Source organism: Centroberyx gerrardi, chromosome 3 (assembly GCF_048128805.1).
Source record: "Centroberyx gerrardi isolate f3 chromosome 3, fCenGer3.hap1.cur.20231027, whole genome shotgun sequence".
Lineage (NCBI taxonomy): Eukaryota > Metazoa > Chordata > Actinopteri > Beryciformes > Berycidae > Centroberyx > Centroberyx gerrardi.
Genome location: NC_135999.1, coordinates 23,112,091 through 23,135,496, shown reverse-complemented (window position 1 = coordinate 23,135,496; position 23,406 = coordinate 23,112,091). Strand labels below are relative to the sequence as shown.

At 41.1% G+C, this 23,406-nt stretch overlaps 2 protein-coding genes across 2 annotated transcripts in view; both read right to left on the bottom strand.

The window, feature by feature from the left end:
* Positions 1-5,038: 5,038 nt before the first annotated feature.
* Positions 5,039-16,326, bottom strand: ccdc40 (coiled-coil domain 40 molecular ruler complex subunit). The gene is made up of 18 exons (XM_071917166.2): positions 16,207-16,326; positions 15,764-15,893; positions 15,142-15,284; positions 14,660-14,743; positions 13,879-14,098; positions 13,369-13,526; positions 13,148-13,270; positions 12,053-12,174; positions 11,376-11,619; positions 10,590-10,772; positions 10,214-10,459; positions 8,915-9,128; positions 8,604-8,773; positions 8,412-8,503; positions 7,507-7,627; positions 6,142-6,330; positions 5,877-6,035; positions 5,039-5,287 (listed from the first exon to the last, which is right to left on the bottom strand). The coding sequence occupies exons 1-18, from the start codon at positions 16,324-16,326 to the stop codon at positions 5,039-5,041; spliced, it is 2,967 nt and encodes a 988-aa protein (XP_071773267.2).
* Positions 16,327-17,333: 1,007 nt separating this feature from the next.
* Positions 17,334-23,406, bottom strand: part of LOC139925669 (testis-expressed protein 2-like) — a 39,308-nt gene continuing 33,235 nt past the window's right edge. The window contains exons 10-13 of the mRNA XM_078291829.1: positions 22,100-22,213; positions 21,244-21,453; positions 20,050-20,170; positions 17,334-19,679 (exon numbers count right to left, since the gene is read on the bottom strand). Coding sequence (XP_078147955.1) covers positions 19,530-19,679; positions 20,050-20,170; positions 21,244-21,453; positions 22,100-22,213 — 595 coding nt within the window. The 3' untranslated portion in view covers positions 17,334-19,529. The remainder of the gene's footprint in view (positions 19,680-20,049; positions 20,171-21,243; positions 21,454-22,099; positions 22,214-23,406) is intronic.

Here is a 23,406-nt window from a genome sequence, read left to right as displayed (position 1 = left end):
GCATTTGTTTGTTCCATTCACACTCTCGGCGGCTTTGTAACGTTTGTTTACTCTCTACAGCTCATTCAGCATGAGCTCACAGCACCAGCCTCTGCCTCGTTCCCCCTATTATTTATCAATGAGGCCATATTTTACTGTTTGCTGAATGGAGTCAAACCATAGCCGATGCCGTAAGCGCACAAAGGCCCTCTCATACCAGAAATATTAGATGACATGCGAGTGCACCTTAATAATTCCTAATCACAGATAAGCAAACAGAGAGAGCAGACCGCTGACAGGAGCAAACACTGAGCGTTGAAGTTCAAAGTCCTTTAAAGGAGGAAATAAGGTGGGAAACATAGTTGGCCCGGGGTTGTCAGCTTAAGGTCACAGGGTTTCTCTCATACTGCCAGCTCAGTTAAAGCCCTTGTATATTATATAGACCCTACAGTATTGTTTGCTGTACTGTAAATGGTTTATGCAACACAGGAAAGCTATAGACGTCATCTACAGTAAGTGACATATTGATGTAAAGATCATGGAGGATGGTAGGAAATCTAGTGACCAGCTAAAGGAAATATAGAAATGTAAAGTAATGGTTTGAAGGGCCATCTTTTTTATCGCAACAACAAGCCATTGTTTGTTTTTGTTTTTTTTAGGAAAATATGAATATGACTTCATGAGTATGCAGTGTTTTCCACGAATTTAAATATCAAAACATTTTGGCTTGTGCATGTGAAATAATTATAGCAGGTTTAAATGTCAAGCTGCAAATACATTAATGAATAATAATGGAAATATTTAAATCAAGGGCCTGTCACCTTCCCAAAATTCAAACTATTAATGTGTAAACATTAGGCCTACTTAAGGATCTGATAAATCACACAAACTATAAAACACAAAGCTATTTCCAGAATTCTAAATACAAACAATGGGTGTGGTTCAAAGGCCAAAGGAAACTGTGTTGCTCATGCCAGTAAGTTGTAAAAGTGAAAACCGTGAACCAGTAAAATGATTCTTCCGATTTTTCCAGTGGACAACATAAGGACACGTGCTCACCGCACCTTTGGGTGATGACAGATTACTCAGTAATTTACAAGTAGAAAGCATGTTTTGGTGCTGATTGTTGTCATACTTTGGATTTTAGAGAGCGAGACCTCAAGACTGTTTCAAAGCCACAGAAATAACAGCATGACTTTTGTTAGCAGCAAAACATGTGACACAGAGGAATTAAAGCAGCAATGGAATATGATCCTCTTGCCCTGGCACCGCATCTAAAGAGATGAAATGTGTTACCGTCCACATGATCCACCGTTCTCTAACTCAGTGGTTCCCAGTGGTTATTTTTGGCTCATGACCCCTGAAAGTGAAAGTGGTAAACGTTCAACCAAAGAATGATTTTCCCTTTTTCGGGTTGTTTCATTTGATTATCAGATGAGGTCTAGAGGCTGAAAACTATTCACTGTTTCACAAGAAAAGAGAAAAAAATTGAGGAAAAAACAGAAAAAATAGAGATGATAATAAATGTGTATTGTAGAAATATGTTTTTTTTCCTATACCATAAATCACCTTGCGACTCCCAGGTTGAGAACCACTGCTCTAACCGACGAGCCTCTGAGAGTGCAGTGCTTTCTTATCTTGCTTTAACAGCATTATGTTGAGGGTGTACTTAGGTTTATCTGCTTCATTGTTCCATATCGTGGAGACAAATAAATAGTAGTAGGGAATTCCCCACAGAGAAAGGTGAGATAATGGACAGAGAAAAAAAAATGTGGAAAAAAACATAATTAGAAATGAATGTTTGTGTATCAAAAACCTTAAATACTGAAAAAAAAAGAAAGATTACAACCCTGCATACTTGGCTCCAGAGCAAGAAGGAACTCGATACAAGACCGCAGACGAGGACAATCTGATTACAATGAATGGATTGGGTTATCCACCAAAGAATTAGGACACTCTGTAGGAGAAGTTACATCAATACCAAAACACTCTGGAGAGGGGTCGATGACCGGGAATACCCGACCATTCCACCTTGGGAATTTCACCCAAAAACATTCTACAGCAGAAGGATAACAGCTTTTTTTTTTAGCAGAGACATGGTTTTTCAAGTTTAAAAATAGAATGGAAGACAGTTTAGGCAGTTGTTTTGACACAATGACAATAACATTTTAAACTTGATAACCTCGGAGATCCCTCGAGTCTCTTTGTTGTAGTGTCCCGAGCGGAAACTCTGATTTAGGCAAAATCTAAGTCAATGGTCTTTCAAATGGCAGAAAATTCAAACTGTTGTGGTGATATTGCTGCTCATGAAAGATTTGTCAATGAATTAATAAAGTCAAAGTCAAAGAATAAATAAATCAAAGGGAAGTGTAAAAACAGACAGCAATAGACACTAAGCAGACACACAGACATTAAGCTATGTCTGGTATTCTAAATACACTGAATGGGAGCTGTTAAATTATTAATGGAAACTGTGATGCTCATGCCAGTTAGCTGCAGCAGTCACAACCAAAACCTAAAAATCACATTAATGCACATGCTCAGCAGACCTTGACAAATGACAGCAGATCACTCAGTAATCAACAGGTAGGAACAATAAGAATGCTCATTACAGGTTTATTTATTAGTCATTACCAGTTAACACAGCCATCTAAACCATTTATAATTTTGCAAAACTAATTGTACATTTTCATTGTTTTCACACAAATTACGAACAAATGCTATTGCACTGCAGATATGGTCATACTGGACAAAACCTACTACATCTAGAAATTCAAGAAAGAAGAATCCAGCTGGCTTCAATCTGGCCAAAAAAGGAGGAGAGGGAGGAATGTAATCAGTCAGTGTCACCGGTCATCATGGAGGCAACATCACCGTCTGTGCTGCCATCTAAAGGAACGGGTTAGTGACTCACAATGTTGTTTTGGGTCCATGCAGCACAGAGAGTTTTCTGCATTCCCTCAACGACATTCCCCAAGAAGAACAGAAGACCTGATGCAGTTTCTGATTGTTTGGCAAAACGTCCGGTCCCACCCATCTGTTTTGTTAAGGTGTTCCTCCCACCATCCTGTCTGTTTCTAAATCCAGCAGAGGAACAGTTTTCTTCCTGGAGATGGAAGGCTTATGACTACAACCAATATGACAGGGTTGATCGTGAATAGCGTCATTGGTTACAACAGTAAACTTGTTTTGTGGTTTTATTTTGAAGCAAATTTTGATTTATTGTGTTCATCAATAATTCTACCATCCAAAACTGACAAACCTAACACATTTGAAGTTGAAATATTATGGTATGTCCAACATTGTGAGGAACAGGTGTTTTGCTTACTTTAAAGGAAAATTCTTCTTCTTATTATCAACAAATTATGGATACAATTCCATAAAATCAGACTATGGAAAATGATTGTGGAACTTTCTGACAAACATGTTTTATTCCTGTGTGGATGTAGCTGAATGTATTATCTTATCAATAGATGATGTGCGTAGTTTTGATGTCAGTATTTGGTTTCTATTAAGATGTTATCTGAAAAGAAAGCAGCACTTCATTTTTTGTTTTGTTCTATGTGGTGAGGAAAAGTAGAGAGCAGTAGGGAATTCCCCACAGCAAATATGTGATGATGAACAGAGAAAAATCAGGAAAACAGCAATTTGAAATGAATGGTTTTTGTATATCAAAAACCTGAAATCCTGAAAAAAAGAAAAGAAAAATGACATCCCTTCATACTGGCCCTAGAGCCTAACAAAAGGCAAGCAGGAGTCCATATGAGACCTCAGATGAAGACAATCTGATTACACTGAATGGATTATTTTATCCACCTGGGAATTATATTATATTAAGGCACTTCAACTTAAAAACATACATTTCCTTGCTGCCTTAAAATTGTGAGTTGACTGAAATAGCACTGAATAGTTCAATAGGTCAAAGATCATTAGTTGTTATAATGTAGAAAAACTGAGTGAACCCAAGACAATAAGTTCAATCATCAAGTGTCTAGTCATGCTGATGTTTACAAGTTGAATGCATCAATTGATGAACTGCATTCCAGTGTTATTTATTATTTCACTAGTGAGTGGGTTTTAGTGCGAGTTGCTGATGTATCACATGATTATTACACTGTTTGGTATGCAGCTGCAATACACATGCCTGAAGTGGATACTACTTCCCATGTGTAATAGAGAATGTCTGCTTTACCTTATTGAATTTCCAAAATCTGTAGATATTAAATTTTATCATGGTTTTCTTTTTCTTTTCTTTTTTTATAATCAGAAATTAACCTATGATTCAGATACATAACAAGTCTACATCCTGTAACTTCATTCAAACCAGAGGAAGGAAGAGAGAGCGAGAGTTAAACCAAATGCAATGCATTTACTTATATTTATTTATACTGGGAAGCCTGCTAATAACCAAACAGTGTTTCTTAATAAACTATATAATGACCAGTTTAGTGAATGCTTTATGAGGTGTTCTTTCAACTCATAATTTCAAGTCATGAAGCTCATAACGGGCATTTGTAAGTTGAAATTGGCAAACACATCACATTGTGTTGAAGATTAAAGATGAGTTGTTGTCACTAAATTGCACTATGAGGTTTTACAGTGTGGAGAGGAGCCCATTTCCTAGCTAGGTCAAGCCATTTTTGGTTGCTGCTTTAGCGGTTAGGAGAATGGTCATCAGCAAACCTTACTAACCTTTCACTGAACCACAAATGAACCAATTTCCATACTGGTGATTGAACTGAAGAAGCCAAATACTACTAATAATGGATAATTCCATTATTGTTTCATGCACAGCCTTTATTTTGTTTTGATTTTTTTCCACACTCATTAATCCTTCCACAGCATGGCAGGATGCATACATTAAAACAAACTGGAGACCTCACTTTCCTCTCATGTCTCCACCCATCTCTTCTTTCCCTCTAGTCTTCACCTCTCCTTTCACTTTCCACCATCTCTCTCTCCTCATCCTCCTCTTCACTAGCAGCCACTTTACACTCCTCCTCTCCCACTAGCCCTAAGATTCATGTCCACATCCCCCCTCCCCCATCCCCCCTCAGTCTCAGGATGTCTCCTGCTGGGCCTGTGTCTGTGCTGCCAGTGTCAGCGACAGCCTGCGGAGCTCCCCCTGGTGCTGCGGGAGCTCCTCGCAGACCCGGTACAGGATGATGCTCACAGTGTGCACGCGCTCCTCCTGCCGCTGCAGAGCGGCTTCCACAGTCTCGCTGGTGGACAGGGCGGTGTAGCTGCCCCCGCGCACCGCCTGCAGCTGCTTGGTCCGGCTCTGTAAAGCCACCAGGCGGGCCAGGTTCTAGACAGATGGAGGGGAAGATGGGGAGAATTGATTGACATGTACCAACTTTCATTTTCTTCGTTGGTAATTTAAGCAATGAGCCATGAGAGGCTGTGCTTCACAGTGATTTTAGGACAGCTAAGCGCCGTTGTCATGCACAGTAAGGCGATGGACTTTCACATGTCAGAACATTCAAACTATTGTGGTGTAATTGTTGCTCCTGAATGACTTGATAAATCAAAGGCCAAAAAAACTGTAAAAACAGAGATGAATAGACATTAAGCTATTTCTGGTATTCTAAATACAATAAATGGGCGTGGTTTAATGATCAAAGGAATCAGTGATGCTCATGCTTGCAACAGTCACAGCCAAGACATAAAAATTACATTACATTACACATGCTCACCACACCTTGACAGATAACAACAGATCACTCAATCATCAGCAGGTAAGAAGAATAAGAGTGCTTATTACATTGTTACACGTGATGTGAAGTAGAATAAAACACACCATAGTACTAACAAAGAATCTTGTTATGTGTTGACTGTTTTAAACAGATTCACCTCGTATGGTAGCATGTATGTCGTACACTGTCTGTGCTCCCTACCCTGTCTTTGGTGTCCTGGAGATTAAGGAGGTCAGAGTCGAGGACAAAGCTCGTCCCACGCAGCTCCGTCAGCTGCTGCTTCTTCTGCACCAGGCTGCCGCTCAGACCCACCTGGCTCTCCTGCAGCTCCCTGATCACCTGCTCACACTCCGCCACATGCTGGGGGACACGCGTGCAACCGTGTTAGCACGCACAAATGCGCACAGACAAAAACACACACATGCGTACACAAACACACATCGTCTGACCAACCCACACCCCCTACCTTGTGTGTGTCCTGGATGTGGCGGCGCAGGCCCTGGACGATGCGGTTCAGGTCGCTGTGTGTGGTCTGTTTCTGGAAGCTGCGGGCCTGAGCCTCCCTGCGCAGGACCACGTTCTCCCTCCTGGACACTGTCGCTTCACTCTCCCTCAGCAGCCGCTCCTGCTGCTTCATCAGCTGGCTGTGACGCACCTGCACGGACACACACATTGCGTATATATGCGAGTATAAAAACATTAACATGAAGGACACACACGTACATAATATAGATAAAAAGCATACAAATTATTTAAACTTCTACCAGGCTATGATGCCTTACTCATTTCACCTACTAAATCTGCTTTAGATACCCAGCAATTCAGGGACACTTACTTCTCCAAAACCACACATGCTACTATGTTGCATCATGTTGTTCCTTAAAGACATTCTAAGCATTTCAGTGATATTACATCAGTGTGTGTGTGTGGGACCTTGGGAACTTCCTCTTCCAGGCTTTATAAAATGGCACACATTTCAACACAGAAATTTTATGGAAAGGGGAAAGGTCAGCTCATAATTACTATTTACTTTACAGTTTGATTCAGTTTTTAGAGAAGTGTAACCATTCTTACACTAAATATGAGACTATTTATAATGCATACACTGTAGTGGACAGCAGGATTCACTGATTTTTTCACTGTTTGTTACACCCAAATTTGTAGGAGACGGCTCACAGAGGCAGAGAGAATTTTAATGAGACTTGCTGAGGAGACGCAGACGTAGACCTGTCGGATGAGGAAGTTCCGAAAAGTGTTTGAACAAGAGGAGGAGCCAGACAGCTCAAAGGAGGAGGCATCACCCGAGGACGACACAGCATGCTGGAACTGTCTGGCATCTCAGTACGGGCGGAGAGTGATATGTACGCTTTGATTTTGCAACCAGCATTACATAACTTAAGAATTTTGAAATGTAGATAATGATGAGGGCCAGCCATTTGTGCTAATGATGTAATGTGTGAAGCCTAGGAATACTTTCCTATTCTCCCTAGTCTTGATATCCACTACAGTACACACACTCATTTTCAAATAAAATATTGTTTAAAAAAAATGTCTGGAACATGTTTTTTTTCCACTCAATATATTAAAAAAATGGGACAAAAAGTGAAATACAGAAACATTTTTTGCTGGGTCTGAGGAGGAGAAAGGGGAAGGGGAGAAGAAAGTCTTGAAACAACTGACACACATTGTTCAAAAAGGAGGGGATGGAATTCAATATGAGGAACGTGGTCCTAATATTTGACACGACATGACATAATGAGACCATAGAAGTAGCTGTTTATTTCGAACCCCTACACCTCTGTGTTGGCAGCTCGCCCAGCACTGTGTTTACCTCCATGCGGTGCACCTCAGCCTTCATCATGCAGATGTCTCCCTGGCCCACATCAGAGTCCACAGCTGAACGAGTCTCTCTGGTGAGCTGGGTCTTCTTCTCCCACAGCATGATCTGCCGCCTGCCGCGCAGGTGTCGGACACACACACACACACACACACACACACGCAAAAAAAAGGTGCGCACACACAAAAACCCGCAGTATGTGAGGTGCAGCAAGGTTGTTGAGACATACACTACCAGTCAAAAGTTTGGACACACCTGATTGAATGAACTATGTTTGCATTCTCTTAAAGCCATTTTGATCTAAGGGCTTATGCTTAAATGCTTGAAATTTGTTTCTTAGACAAATGTAAACAGTGAAGTTGACCCTATGTATGAATTTCTTTCCAAAGCCTTTGCCTTTCCATCAAGGCAAAGGGCGGCTACTTTAAAGAATCTAAAATATAAGATAGTTATGATTTGTTTCACACTTTTTTTGGTCACGGCATAATTCCATTTGTGTTATTTCATAGTTTTGATGTCTTTACTATTATTCTAAAAATGTGGTGTGTCCAAACTTTTGACTGGCAGTGTAAATACAAATACATCAGTCAATAATTGAATAGTTTCATTCCAAAATGCTATATATATTTATACTGGAAAACAATGTTGCCTGATGTTTATAAATCAGTATTTCAGGAATATGCCCTCTCAAATGTTAACTGTTTTCTAGCTCTAAAATCAGCAAATAACTTCAATAAAATACCATCATCCATTTTGACATCAAGCCAGCAACAATTTTGTAAGAGTAGGCATCACATTTTTCAGTGAATATCCCATTTTGGAATGAAATTCTTCAGGTGGATTAGCATACAGACATGGCCATATGGGCCTCTATTGAACAAGTAGAATATGTGACTGACTCAGCCTCCACCAGACTGTTGATGAGTCTCTCTTTCTCCTCCAGCGTCTTCTCCAGTTTCATCTGCATCTCCACAGACTGTCTCTCTGCCTCCTAAACACATCACATTATGGCTAATAATATACTGTACATTCATCATTAACAGAGCGGACACAAAGCACAGTGAGATGTGAATATACAGCCAGGGTCGTGCCTTGAGTCTGTGAAGGAAGTCGGTCTCCATCAGTGTGTTCTCCTGCTCCAGCGCCTGGCCCAGCTGTCCGTTCTTACTCAGCAGGGAGTTGAGCTTCAGCATGTCTCCCCTCAGCATCTTCATGCACCTCTCCAGCTCTGCCTGCTCACGGCCCTCCGCCTCGATCTGACCTGGTGCGGGTGGAGCGGGAGGGGAGGGGTTAGTGCAGCTCAAGTGTGAGTAGCCTACATGCATAAGGGGACAGGCTGGGGATCTTTCACCCTTATTTACATCTGTGCTGATGTACAGCTGCTGTTGTGTATTTTACGTACTCTCTGTGCGGATTTTCCTCTGCTGCAGGACAGTGTACTTCGTCTGCAGTTTGAGCATGTCCTTGCTGTTGGCCTGTCTCTCCTGGGTCAGTCCCACTAGCACCTCCTGCTGCCACATCCACAGCTGCCGGTCCCTCTTGATGTCCGCCGCCAGCTCCTCCAGCTGCTTGCTCATCGACTCGGCCTGGATCTGCAGAGGACTCAGGTCCACATGCTGGGGATGGGGGCACACACACCAGAGAGCACATTTTTGCTGGAAATATTTTCTCACTGAAAACAATATATCAGTTTGAAATCGAGCCAAGCTTGATCGGAGAGCAAGCTTTGCTGGCAAGGTTTCAAAATCAACCAATCAGAGAGAAGAAAATTGGTCAGGTGACCCTACACCTGTCCTCAGCCCAAAATATTTTTGAAATGGTCCAACTGTTACTAAATAGTAAACACAGCTAGGAAATATAACATTTTTTTGTTATATTTTTATATAACATCTAGCTAGCAAGCTAGCTAGCTGAGCCGTACATGAGCCTATAATACACATTATGAAGTTTCAGTGGATAACCTTGATAAAATGAAAAACCTCCAACTGTCAAATTTATCAGTTATCATTGCCCAGTCACTCATACTCATTGCCCATTGACGGTAAATTTTTCTCCAGATTTGCCCTAAATATTTGCCTGTGTATCATCAGTTTAAGGATTTAATGAGATCACATTGCCGTTATATCCACATCTGGCCTGAAAATGGCTGCTGTGTGGCTGTATTTATTTAAATCTGTGTAAATCTGCATTACTTTTCTCCACTTTCCCATTTGCAATGAAATGACATAATTATTATTTGTTTCAATCTGCTTGGAACAGGGATTTGTCTCATTGTATAATACGAGTGCCCAGAGGTGCAGACAATCACATTACATACTTTCACATCAAACTATGTAAAATATCCTGATGTGGTAAACCGCACACATTTCCCATGCAGGTTAAAACAAACGCTAAGAGCTGTTTGTCAATCCTATTTGACACAGGTGTGACAGCCATACATGTTTGCAGATTACCAGCAGATCACAGTTTCTTAATTTTAAACTGGATAAAGAACCATTTTTTAGAAGAGACATTTTTCATCAAATCCAATTCAATCCAATTCTCTAGACATTTTAGTTGCCAATAACCTTTCAATTCAAACTGCCTTGTCCCAATTCATAACCATCCCCACAAATATCAGACAACCAGAGATTAACTACTGTCCTCTACAGGAGGAAGAAGTTGCCAAATGATTCCCATTCCCATTCCCATTATCTCTCACCCCAGCGCTGGCTGCGATTTGCTGGATCTTTTTGTTGAAGGCGGAGATGGCGGCCTGCTTGCGCTCGATGACGGTGACGCAGTTGGCGATCTCGGTCTGGCAGGCGGTGAGCAGCTTGTTGCGCTTGGCGATCTCCTGCTCCAGGGCCTCGTGGGTGAGAGCCAGGCTGTCCAGACGCTGGCTGACCTCGCTGCTCTCCAGCCCCACCGCCGCCACCTCGTTCTCCAGCTGCCACAACTGGGAGATCTAATGGGGAGGGGGAGACAATGAGCGAGACAAAGACGCTCCATCTTTATCTTCAATATGTTCTTTATGTTATGTTATGTTATGTTATGTTCCTAAAACTGATGAATGCTTTATGAAAACATATCTTTACCCTCTCCTTCTTGAATGTGGCCATCTTGTTGGTGAGGCGTTGGGAGTACTTGGCAGCCTTGTCGTGGGTCAGCTCCTGCTGCATCTGGGCCATGATCTTGTCCTCCAACTCCAGACGCACGCCGCTCTCCTTCTCCAGCTGCCTCCTCAGGGCGCTCACTTCCACCTGGTGGGCGCTGCTTTCCTACAGCAGTGAAGGAAAGAAAGGAAGGGAACAAAAGAAAGGAAGCAAGCGTGGAAGCGTGGCATGGTTATGGAGGGAAAGAGAAGGTGGAAAGGGGAGAAGTAAGGAGGAGGGAATGTAGAAAAAGGAAGGAAATGGAGGAAGGGAAAAAAGGAAAGGGAGAGGTAAAATTAAAGGGGGATGCCACTAAATTACCTAGAGATCCTAGGCCTGTTTCTGTCTAAATTTGTCAGGTCATATAGACTATTATATGTACCTATCATGTAACAATCTATTTTCCCCTTCTACTTTTAATAAAATATTTAAAAAAAACTCTGATTCTACAAATGCTACTTATTCCTATTGAAGGCTTAGCTGATGAAGACTGTGATATACAGTCAGTTTGACTACTGTTGACAAAATACACTTATTGTAAGTTGCTTTGGACAAAAGCGTCTGATAAATGACACAATGTAATGTAATATCAGGTCATATATGAGTCCTATGATAGCCTAATTTCACTGAGAACTGTGACAAGGATGGAAAAGATTATTGTGACAGGACAACTCTCTGGATAAAGTAGGTTCGGAGCTGTCAGCATTGAAGCCTGTCCCCTCTGGCTACCATGTTGAGCCTGGCGAGCGTGCGCTCCGTCTCCTGCAGCGTGCGGATGTAGGTGCTGTAGTGGGCCTGCAGAGCCTCCTGCTGGGCCTGGCTCTGACTGATCAGCCTCTTGGAGGTGGCACTGTCCATCTGGGCCCATTTCAGCTGCATGGTCAGGACCTCGTTTTGCTCCTCCTCTTTGGTGATGGATTTCTTGTAGCCCTCAGTCTCCCTGTCCATCGAGATCACCTGGTGCTTGGCCACCCTGGGGGGAAAGGGGGAGGGAGAAGGGAATGAATGAGTACAAACGTTCTAAGATTTATTACCTTGACAGAGCACTTAATATTTCAGTGTACTTCTCTAGAGTTCATTATTGTGTGTGGTACATGTTGTTTTCTAAGTACGTCATCGGCATATTTTTAAATAAGCCACACTGAGAAGAGTTGCGCTTGCAATCATGCTAATTATCAATTTAGTAAAATCTCATTTCCCTGTTTCCTTTTTCCTGAAAAGCAGAGGTAGCAGAGAAAATATCATTGCAGAGAGACAATGTCTCCAGATGATGTTTGTGAAGGATGTTTCCAGCAGGGAAAATGTTTTGCAATGTTTGCGACACATGCTCTTTCAGTACGCATCAACACATTTAAAGCGGATCAGTATCATGGTAAAATTCCACCTTCCCTTGCCCACATCCTCACCTCAAAGCCTCCTGCAGCGCGGTGAAGGCCTCGTCTCGTTTCCTCATACCCACCAGGCTGCTGTCCCACTGCTGGAGCAGCTGTTTGCGCTCCATCGCCAGAGAGTCCATCTCCATCTGGGCCTGCACACACACACAAGCATGACAGGACATCTACTGTCTCTGTATTCACCTTGTATAGGTACTTATCCAACACTACTAGATACTACCAGGTATTTACACACTCCCCAGGACAGTACATACACGGCGAGCTGTGCTCGTACAAATTATGTACCTTCAAATGGTGGATTCATAGCGATGAGTCATGACCTGGACCTAACTACAGTAATTAGCAATTAATTTAGTTGTGATCTCCGCTTTCAGTCTCCCTAACACATCAGCTTCCTTAACTGCTGCAATACAGTGATGTATACCAACATATATGTGTATATATATGTGTATATACTATATGTATATCAACACCACAAATGTGGGACTGTTCAAAATCTGTATTAGTTTCTTCTTATACATATACATATACTTTGTTACACTGTATACTGTAAAATCCATAATTCTTAATTGTGATTATCAGTACTTTAGTGATGCCGATGGTACTTGTGACTGTGTCTTGTACCTCATTTCATCACCATCATACCCATAATAGTAAATACTCTCTCAAGTATTAATGTCATAACAACACATGGAATCTGGGTACTTGCAGGGTGGAGTAAATTCACTACCAATGTTTACCAGTCTCCCTTTTTGCCTGTTTGCATACTAATTCTCACTATTTCAGCCTGTTAACAGCAGACTTAACAGAATATGTGTATAAGATGCTTACATTTGGTTCACAAATAAAAAAGATGTTATTTTGAAGGGAATCTATGAGCAGGAAAGGAGTGTACCCTGCTAGTGTGTTTTTTTTTAATTTCCGCTTGGATTCGCCTCTCTGTATGTACTGATAGATTAGGGTCCAGCAAAGCAAGTAAATTCTCATAGAAGCCTGCTGTTGCACTCCATACACAACTGCACTCTCTTGTTGTCCCTGTGTGTAAATGAGTTGTACATGGCGATCAAAGGTGCTCTCCAGTGCTGTACTGTGTCATGCCATAGATACCTCAGAGAGAGCCTCCTTGGCAGCCTGTGTCTCCTGTGCTTGGGCAGCGGCCTGGGCCTCATACATGGCTATCTGCTCCATCAGTCTCTCCATGTCCTTCGTCAGACGCTCCACATACAAATCCTGATGGCACAGGCACATTTTCAACGAACATCAGTAAATTAATCAAGGAGAATGATGGAAAAAAAAGTGAAATCCTTGTCCAACCCGAGTCTCCCCACCTGCTTGTATTTTTGGTCCTCGGCCTGGGTCTTCTCAGCCCCTGCTTTGCGTGTGGCGTTCTTCATGGCGTCGATGTAAGAACGCAGGTCTGCATTGACGTCCTGCATGTAGAAGAGACGCAGCATCAGGTTCTCTATCTCCGCCTGCAGCTGGGACACTATGGAGAAGACACACAGGAGTCAGCATTAGTGGAATGCCTCTGTTCTGCTGTTTGGAAAGATATATTACTTGGACTGCCTCTGATACTGTCTTGCTGTGGCTGAGACAGTTTATTATTGTATAATGGACAAAAATAGAAAAAAAGCAATATATATATTAACATTTACATGGTGAATGAAACTTACTAACAAACACTCATTTTTAATCTAGAAAAAAATTACAGGTTTGTAATACACAGTTTGAATACTAACTGTGTCCAGACAAATCTCCCTTTGAGATCATTGTAATCTTTGGCCTTTGGCACTCTGTTCAGACATGAGACAAGAGCAGTCAGAGGGTAGCAGTCTCACCATGGGTCCTCTCTTTGCTGGCCTGGCTAGTAGTACTGTGATACTGGCCCTTCACTGCCTCCAACCGATCCTGCGCCTGCCGACGTTCGGCTGCCGCCTGTGCGGTGCTGTGATGAGAGTCCTCCAGACGGGCCTGCAGTCTGGCCAGCTGCTCCTGCACTCCGTACAGCTCCGCACACAGCTGGTCCTTGTGGCTGGTCTCTGCCTTCTCCATTGCCAACTAGAGCCGCGGGACAGAGAGCACAGACAGGGAACAGAGATTCATCAAGACAGTGTATCGTTTTGTGAGAATCTACCACTAGTCTTCCACTAGTCCCATTAGGTTGTCTCTCTCTTAAGGTTGACTCTGGTAATGGTAACTTCTCTTTTGTTATGCACACATTCTCTGTCATAGACATTGTGTTCCATAGTTTTTAAAATTGGGTAATTTGAGCAGGCTTTTGTTGCTACTGGGCCTATTTTACTGTTTGTCCTATATCAAAGAAAAAACATCAAAATAAAGAAATGCAAATAACATTTCTATACAAGTCATTGGCGCCATCTCCTGGACAAAAGGGGACTCCCACATGTAAAGTCGAGGAAATTCTGTGATAGCTGTATACCGTTTTTTTTTTTGGTTGTTTGTTGTTGTGTGTGTGTGTGTGTGTGTGTTCATTCAAAGATTAACAACATCCATACATAAAACATAAGGGATAGACAACCTCACACAACAGATAAGCAAAGAAATAAAAGAACAGAAAAAGCAGAAATATTATTTGTTCCTGACAAAGAAGAAGCTAACCTTTTCCCTGAGGTCAAAGTTGAGTCTCTCCAGCTGCTTGCTGAGTCGGCTGTTCAGAGCCGCCTGGAACCTTCTGACCAGCGGCTGCCAGCAAAAGAAACATGACATCAAATGACATGACAATGTGGCTATTAGATACCTAGTAACATATTGAAAGGAGTACACCGACTTTAAGCTCTTTGATCAGCTCACTGTTGTGCCTTTGCGAACAACTAGTAGCAGGTTCACCTCTGTGTGTCCAGTATTCATTTAGTTTGCGGAGGGGCATGCTAATGCTTGAGCACACTGTATGTTTAGTGGACGGCACAAGCTAGCTTAGCATCAGTTTGAAAGTGTTAGACATACTAGACACACAGATGCGACACATGCACACTACCATTCTTCTGATTGCAGAACAGTAAGATGATGAAAGAGTATTCCTGTAATAAAAACTGATCTACTGTTGCATAAATAGAAGAAGCATAAATAGAGAAGCTGCTGACATGTTCAGGGTCGAGAATGATCAGCTCCTCCTCCTCGTCTTCATCCTCTTCCTCCACCAGAGGCCCCTGATCCTCCATGTCCTCTGAGGCGTTCAGGTACGACAGGCGAGGTGTCACCGGTAGCTGGGCAACACTTTCTTGCACTGGGACCCAGACAAACACATGCTTCTTAGAAACAACTTAGAAAGTATGAATCACAAACAATTTAATTGTTATTTCTTATGTTTGTCTTTTATCATGTCTTGTTATTGTTGATTTGTTTTTTTGTATCCATATGCTTTCAATGCTCTTTTATACTCTTTGTTCAAGACAAATATTCTTAGGGACAATAAAGTTCCATGCATTCATTCTCAATTAATTAAAGGTAGTAATGGAGGCTGTTTTTCTTTCCATTCATAGGCCCAATTCTCTCTTCTCTTCTAAGTGAGAACCTGCACTATACGACCTGAATTAACTGTGAATGTTGTTAATGAGTGAATGTGTTGTACGCTGCTCACTGTTATGCATGATTTGCACTATTCTCTGTGCTGGACTTGCAAACTGAATTTCCCTAAGGACAATAATATGCATTGTATTGTGTCCTGTAGTTGTAAATCCACAGCTGGGCTAGTGTGTGACTGACCTGAGTTTACAGCTGCAGTGTAGGCTTCATCAGCACCAGAGTGAGACTGGGAGGACTGGGAGGACTGGAAAGCTGGGTGCCCGCTCTCTGGGCCTGGCTGCTCTCTGTCCGACTGATCCTCTGAGACACCCTGGGAGACAGACAGAGGAATGTACAGAGTTCCTAGACGTTCTCCATTTCAAAATTCTGTACTTTTCCAGAACTTAATTTTTATTCTGGATTTGAAGATTTTGCTCAGTGTTCAATATGAAGTATGTTGATAGCTGGCCAGTATGATGGGAGATTAGTCTTCACAATTACAAAAATCTCAATACAGTATGTAAAATGGCAGCTGATTGACAACTTCATAAACTGAGAATATTGGAACTGAACATCTTTTTTTCCCCATGCTGTTCCAGATTGAGTGGCTCTTCTTAATGGTTATCATTCCTCAGATATTGTACCTCTTGTGTAGGTGGGCAAGTCATTTCAGACCCCTCTGGTGCCTCCTCCCTTTCATCCTGCAGCTTGTTGTCTTCCTCCTTCCCCTCCTCTCCTCCTCCCTTGCTTCCACCATTCTCCATTGGACCTGAGATGGACCAGGCTGCTTTAATGGTTCAAACAACCTAATTTAGCTCTCTATTCTCCATTTGTTCTTCAGTCCTGAAAGAAAGGGAAAGAGATAACGTTACTGCTGTCAGTGTCCACACTTTTCATGACATTTTAACGTTAGCGTTAACCTAACGTTAGCTGGAAATCGAAACAGCTAACCTAGCTAGCCGGCGTTAACAGATCAGCTAACGTTAATATCGGACAGCTATGTTAAACAAATAAGAAATGTACAACTGATAAATATACAAACTACACACGTTCAAGTACTTATCTAGTTTTCTTTCATTTTGAAAAAAAGAAACGCGGTCATTTTCTTTGCGGACATAATCGTCAGAATCAAATAGAAACTCACCACTATCAATATCAGAATAACTAACAAGCGTCCGAGTGTTGCTAGGCAACCGTAAACTTCCGAGTTGGTGAAAGGGGAGGGGCTTAGGTTTGCGGCAGTAGATCAGTAGATGCTCCCTTCAGGGGCTCCTCGTACGGTCCTTCAAAGACAGGTGTGGCGTTGTAAATACGACTTGTCAAACATTCAAGTGCTTTTGGTTGGAAACAATAAAACGATCCCCATAACAAAAACAGTTTTTTGGTGGCTGATGTTTTATTTCAGGAATCAAATGGCGCAGTGCTGCTTTGTGCTGCAGTGGCAGAGTGAAGAGGAGGAAATCCACGTCACCCATCTACTTGATATCTTAATTTATTAAAAACAAAATGCATGACGACTAAAAGTTGAACAAATTGTTAAAGTAGACACATACAACAATACTATTTGTTAAGTTGTAAGGTAAATATCACCTCGTGGTCTTTACCATTTGTTGGGTCGTTCATATACGCTTAACTCATAATTCTTGTATTTCCGACGGTACTTGAAGGCATGGTTACTCATTAGTGTAGATTGTGAAGGGTAGTGCAGCTGCTAGACTAAAAAACACCTGCCTGACAAAGGTTCACTAGAAAAGAAAATCTTTATTTCAATCAAGAGCAAATAATTACAAAGCAAGCGAGATTTTTCCATTTGTACCACATAATTGCATTACAATTCAGAATACAAAATGTATATAAGAGAGTCATCTTCAGATGAGAAAAAGGCCTGCGAAATAAACATTTGCAAAAGTAAAAAGGCTTTCATTTACAGAGATTTATTTTGCTCTATAAATAAGAGGCAGATATACATAATCACTGAATTTGGCCTTAAAATTACATGGCAATATTCAAAAATCATCAACATTTCACAAAAACAGACATGATCTTCATATATCCTCAAAAATCTTATTTCATTCTGTTTATTCCAGAGAAGTAGACAAAAAACACAACCTTAATCCACCTGATGTAGTCTTTCACAAATACTTAAAGAAAATAAACACATAACCAAGGTAAAAAGGGAAAGACAAGCATAGAAATAAATCAATGATGTGTTACAGTGCTTTAGTATCCTAAGAAGAAAGCAATAAATGAAAACAACATATGCATTCCTGTAAACATGTCAATGCAGATATTATTGTGCATTTGCAAATATTATCTCACAATGCTATATCAATAAGGGATATGTACTTTAGAGCAGAGAGAGATCTGGCACTGTAGGCCTAATCAAAAGACTTTGGTTAGAATTAGAAATATGATACAGATAAAAAGCTAAGGAACCAGTTGATAGGACTATGTGTTTTTGCAATGAATGTTCTGCTATGCGGTATGTACCATAACTTCATCTAAGTGTTGTTAAATTACATTTAAGTGTCATTGAACATATGGTGAATAGACTCATTTCAAAGCATTGACAAATGTTGCAGTTGGCCATTTAAATGCACTTCCTACAAAATTCATAAGCATAAATGACAGTAACGCATAAATTAATACACCACCTGGTACTTCACGAATAGTGACAAAACAATGATTGAACAGCACATCTGCAAAAAGATACCTGTTAGATGAGATAGTGTTTATCACAAGAAAACTAACCAAAAAGAAAATGTCTACTTTCACTTTGTATTTGTGCAATAATTTGCATACCCCAATCAAAATGTGACTGGGTAAAAACTGTTTCCATACATCAAAAACAATTCACCAAAAAACATCCATCCGTACATTCAATAGAGGTGTTAGAGGCCTCGTACTTACTTCTTCTCAGACATATACTTCAATATAGTATCTTTACAAGATCATAGCCTATATAGCATTTCTATCATTGCACTTATTGTGTCCATGTATTTGTAATTAGCATGGAATTTACATGGTGAAGTGAAGACACTTTGCCTAGATAATGTATGTTTACTTTTTGACATTGGCTTCCAGAGGCTGGAGAGAGGGAGGACATTTTTTTAGTTACTGTAGCTCCAAACAGACATGGATAAGGTTGTCATTGGCATAAAAAGAGGGGTCTTGGCAAGTCAGAGGGGTTTTAGGGTGTGTTGTCACAGCACAAATGAATACTGTTAATTTACACCTGATCAAAGCCCGCCAACGTAAGGACACAGCGTCCTCTAAATAAACAGAACATCAAGTATCTGAGCTTTTCCAATACACTTTTTGCAGATAATTAACTCTTCTTCTAGTAGTCATTCACAATGAAACACCCCTAATTTCAACAATACTACCAAAACTCTCCACTCACAGCATTATTATAATAAAAAAAGGACTCAAATATCCCCATGACATTCTGCTACCGTTGTGCACGCTGCCCATCATTCGCTCGTCAGATCAGTGTGCCAGTCTACATGCCGTTTCATCTCATTCTCTCCTCAACAGAAACTCTGACGTCTGCAGGCTGTAAGGTATCAGGTGAATGCTTATGCCATACTAATGTGTTCATAGGACATTATGTACTTTATATATCCCCTCATTAGCTTAACCCACCCCCATCTGAGCCAAACCTAACTCTCTTTTCACATATCAGTCCCTATTCAATAGGTTGTTATAATCCTTCAAAGAGAAATTTCCTTTTCATCTGGCACGATAAAAAGTACTGAACAGAGCAGCAAATAGTTTGTCTTTAGTGTTTTCCTTGGTTAACTCTACTGTGTTCCTTTAAAATTCATATGGTCTCCTCTATGGCAAGTGAGATACCCCTCCTGCTATGGGAATGTGTTTGTATTACAGTAGCGTCTGACCTATCGACTTTGGCTCCAGTTCCCATTTTGAGACTTCACAAGCTCTAGGAAATACTGTAAACAATTCTTCATGGCTGGCTGGCGGCGCCTCTCTCCTGTTGGGAAGGCTCTGGCTCGCCCGTGGAGCCGGCTAAGGGTCCGCCGGCCGTGCGCGGGTCCATGGCAGAATGCATGATAGTCAGCCACACATCGTCCATGTTTGGCATTACAAAGACTTTCTAATACAGAAGAGAAAGAATGATGGGGGAGTTAGTGAGTGGTTTAACACATTTTTATAACTCTTGACATATGCAATGCTTCTGGGATATGAACCAGAAGCGGTAACACCAAAAAACAAAAAGGATAAAATAATTTGGATCTTGCAACTGTTTAAAAAAAACAACCTTTTATTTCTCTTCCCAACAATTCTCTCTTATATAATCATTCTTGGGTCATAGGAATATTGTTAGGGACCTTCACATTTCTTACTGTAGGTTGGTTGTAATGTTGCCGATTTAGGAACTGAATCTTACTCTACTGTTGAATTCATTGCAAACAGCTAAATGTCTAAAATGTACAAAAACAGTAAAATGTAATGTCTATCCATACCTGGAATTCCTGGTTCAGTTTTTTCTCTATCCAGTCTGTAACATGAGCCAGAGTGACTTCTCTTTCTCCCAGTTTAGGTCGGGCCTTCAGTTCCAGGTGAGGCGGAGTCCTAAAGCCATACCTGCCACAGAGAAGGATCAACAATTTACTCACAAACATTACTCACAGTTGACGAATGAACATATGGTAGCATCAAAGAATATGCTTAGTCACCAGCAGGGGGCACCGGCACATCGAACAAAGACACACGAGACCATAAAAGGAGCTCCACGTTACTCAAAACACTCACAGATGAAAATCATTTACTATTTCCTTGAATCCACGCCGTGTTCAATTTCCTCAGCAAAACAATGCAATTATATTATAAAGTTATCTCCAGCTGCTCTGCATGCAGATATCCTTTCACCACTTGAAAAAAATGTATGCTTCTTGCAACAAAATTATTGTTGACATGTTAGGAAAGCCCATTATAGATTACTCTTGAATTCATGAGTCATCTTAAAAATCCAGTTAAATGAGAATAGCATTTCTCAATTTCATGGGATAATTAAGGACCTGTTAATGTGAAGTTACCTAAATTATTATAACTGTGAGCATTGTGGAAATTTGACTAACACCCTTTGAAAAACTAGAATTCCACTCTACTTCCTGGTGTAAATGATGTCACCTACACCCAGGTTTTAATGAATGCTGTGATCGGTGGACAGCATGCATAGTTAATGAGGTGCCCCATAGTCTGACAGACAATAGTCAGCCAGCTACTTCCCAAACTAGCCAAAATCTCTGTGCTGTCGTTGTTGCTGGGTGCCGAAGTTCCAATATTTGTTCCCCAAAGATAGAAATATTGTTATGCAGTGGAAGGTTCGGCTCTCACTCAGTCCTACAGGCTTTGTACCAGCTAACCATCAAAAACTGAAAAAAAAAAAATGATGTCATGAATGTGTTAGAAATCAACATCAAACTTTTCCTGACCGAGTTGAAATCATTGCTGGATCTTTAAGACCTTTGCTTGTAACATAGTTATATTTTTGAGGATAGAGTCCGCTGTGTTTTCCCATCAGTGGGGAAAACACCAGCTTTGAGGAAGATATAATAAATAGTTATTGCGACAGACATGGAAATTGTGGCACTGCAGCATTCCACAGATTACACAGCAATAAGACAATTTGTCCTGATGAGGGGAACTCCACGTACCATATCCTGTCGGTGGGGGGAGGGGGTATGTTGACGGCCAGCGTGCCTTGGAGTTCCTGGACCTCCACAGTGAGCAGGAGGGGCGTGTTGGACACCTCCTCCATCTTCTTCTTGATGAATTCTGTCTCTGTGGCCTTCTGGAAGTATTTGGATTTGGTGATCTTGTCCACAAAGCGCATGATCTTGCTGTGTTTGTGGCCTCCAACCAAGCTATATTCATTGAAAGGAGGGTTAGGGTCAAAGCCAAGTATATGGATTTAGTTTTACACTTCAATGAAAAATGATTCTAATGCTTAATTCTGCCAGACAGATGGATGGATTGTGTTGTGCTGGTGGAAAAACTGATGAACTGATGAAGTGATTTAATGACTTCCTTCCTAATCAAGTATTGTACAATTGTTGGCAGAGAGTCATGTTATCTGTCTCTCATTTTAATTAAACTAAACTTCAATCAGTACTTAATTTTCACTTTAAGGCCTTCAGGACAGGGGGTGACCTTTTCACCTCACAAAATGAACTTTATTTTCTCATTTCAGGCTTTTTAATTTCTCTTTTCATGTTATTTTTGCTTGATTAATTATTGGAAGAAAGACTTTAAAAAAAGGAATTTATCAAAAAGATTTGAATTTGTAATACAGGAATATATTTTTTTCAGATTCCATAAATCTTCTTGCAACCCTCCCCCCAAAATCACCTCCTACCCTTTGGGGGTCCTGATCATAGGTTGAGAACCACTGTTATTAGGAAATAGAGTTTACAACCAACACTGGTAACAGATATTTGTTGTTTATGGAGGAGCTGATTACAGTGAGCACACAGAAATCTGAATAATAAATGTGCATAAACATGTTCTCACCCCTCTGCTCCAGGAGAGTCATTTGTGAGCTCTGAGGTGTCTTCCTCATCTGACGAGCCGGCGCTGGAGGACTCCTCATCACTGTCAGCCAGGCAGTAAGACCGTGGCCTGTATCTGGACACAAAAACACATGCACATGGTTCAGTGGGGCTTCACTGCACTCAGCCTGTGATTACTATTGTACTGTACCTACAAAACCATATACACAGGTGATGTAAAGACACAGTCAATGAGATATACACATGCACACCCCTGTCTGCACACATGCACACAAGCTGCAGACCGCTGAGAAGCCGACTGTTTTGAGAAAGAATTCAGTAAGTCGGTCTAAACAAAACCGCTGGTCACTATCTCATCCACAACACTCATGAGTTCTCATGAGACACAGTCCTCATTAGAGCCACAGACTGTAGTGAAATGGAAATCGGCACAAATTAGCAGATTATATACAGACACTGTTGACTCTTCAGATGTGCCTTGATGTGAGACTCGGTCTCATGAGGACAAACACACCCAAGGTAGTACAGGCACACACACACACACACACATACACAGACATACACACACACACACACACTTATACTGTGCTTGTGAGGACATTCCACAGACTTAAATTTGTTTAAATCCTAACCCTTACTAACTACATGCATAACCCTCAATTTACTTCAACTTCACCCGATTTCAACTCTATCTCATGTTTTAACCCCTAACTATAAAATTAAGCTTTTTCTCTTGTCACTACATACTTTCTGGTAACCATACTATCCTTGAAAGGTAAATACACAAACATGCACACTGGCATAAACATGTTCTGACCCTCTTCATTGTTGTGAATGAGATGAAACAGACAAAGACAATGACCCAAACACTGACACAGACACTGAACACATTAAGAAAATAAACAGTTAATGAGATGGGAGCATTAGGTGGTGGAATGAAATCTGACAACTCCAAAAATATAGACATACAAAGATGGAGATTAAGAGTGAAACAGATGAAATGAATACGTCAAGTCAAGCAGCACTCACCAAGGGCAAAAACGGATCCCATTAACATCCGCGTAATGGTAGAATCCAGAGGGCAGAGAAGGAACAGGAGAGAACAGAAAGGTGAAGATAAAAAAGAAAGAGAAGATATAGAAAACACAGGAGGAGGGGAGGGAGACAGCATGTGGCAGACTTCTTTGTGTGGCTAATACACTCTTTAGCGCCAAGTGTTAAGGAAAAAAGTCTTTTCAGTTAAATATTCAAACAAAAGACATCCTGGTTCTTTTCTGACAAGTATGTGTGGTTTGATGGAGTTTGGCT

What these genes read in the sequence shown, in the direction of transcription:
- ccdc40 (XM_071917166.2), bottom strand. Translation starts at nt 16,326, where the DNA reads ATGGAGAATGGTGGAAGCAAGGGAGGAGGAGAGGAGGGGAAGGAGGAA. An exon ending in TCATTCTCGACCCTGAACAT is followed by an intron (nt 14,744 to 15,141) that starts GTCAGCAGCTTC and finishes TTTTGCTGGCAG; the next exon opens with CCGCTGGTCAGAAGGTTCCA. An exon ending in ACTTCCTTCACAGACTCAAG is followed by an intron (nt 8,504 to 8,603) that starts GCACGACCCTGG and finishes TGATGTGTTTAG; the next exon opens with GAGGCAGAGAGACAGTCTGT.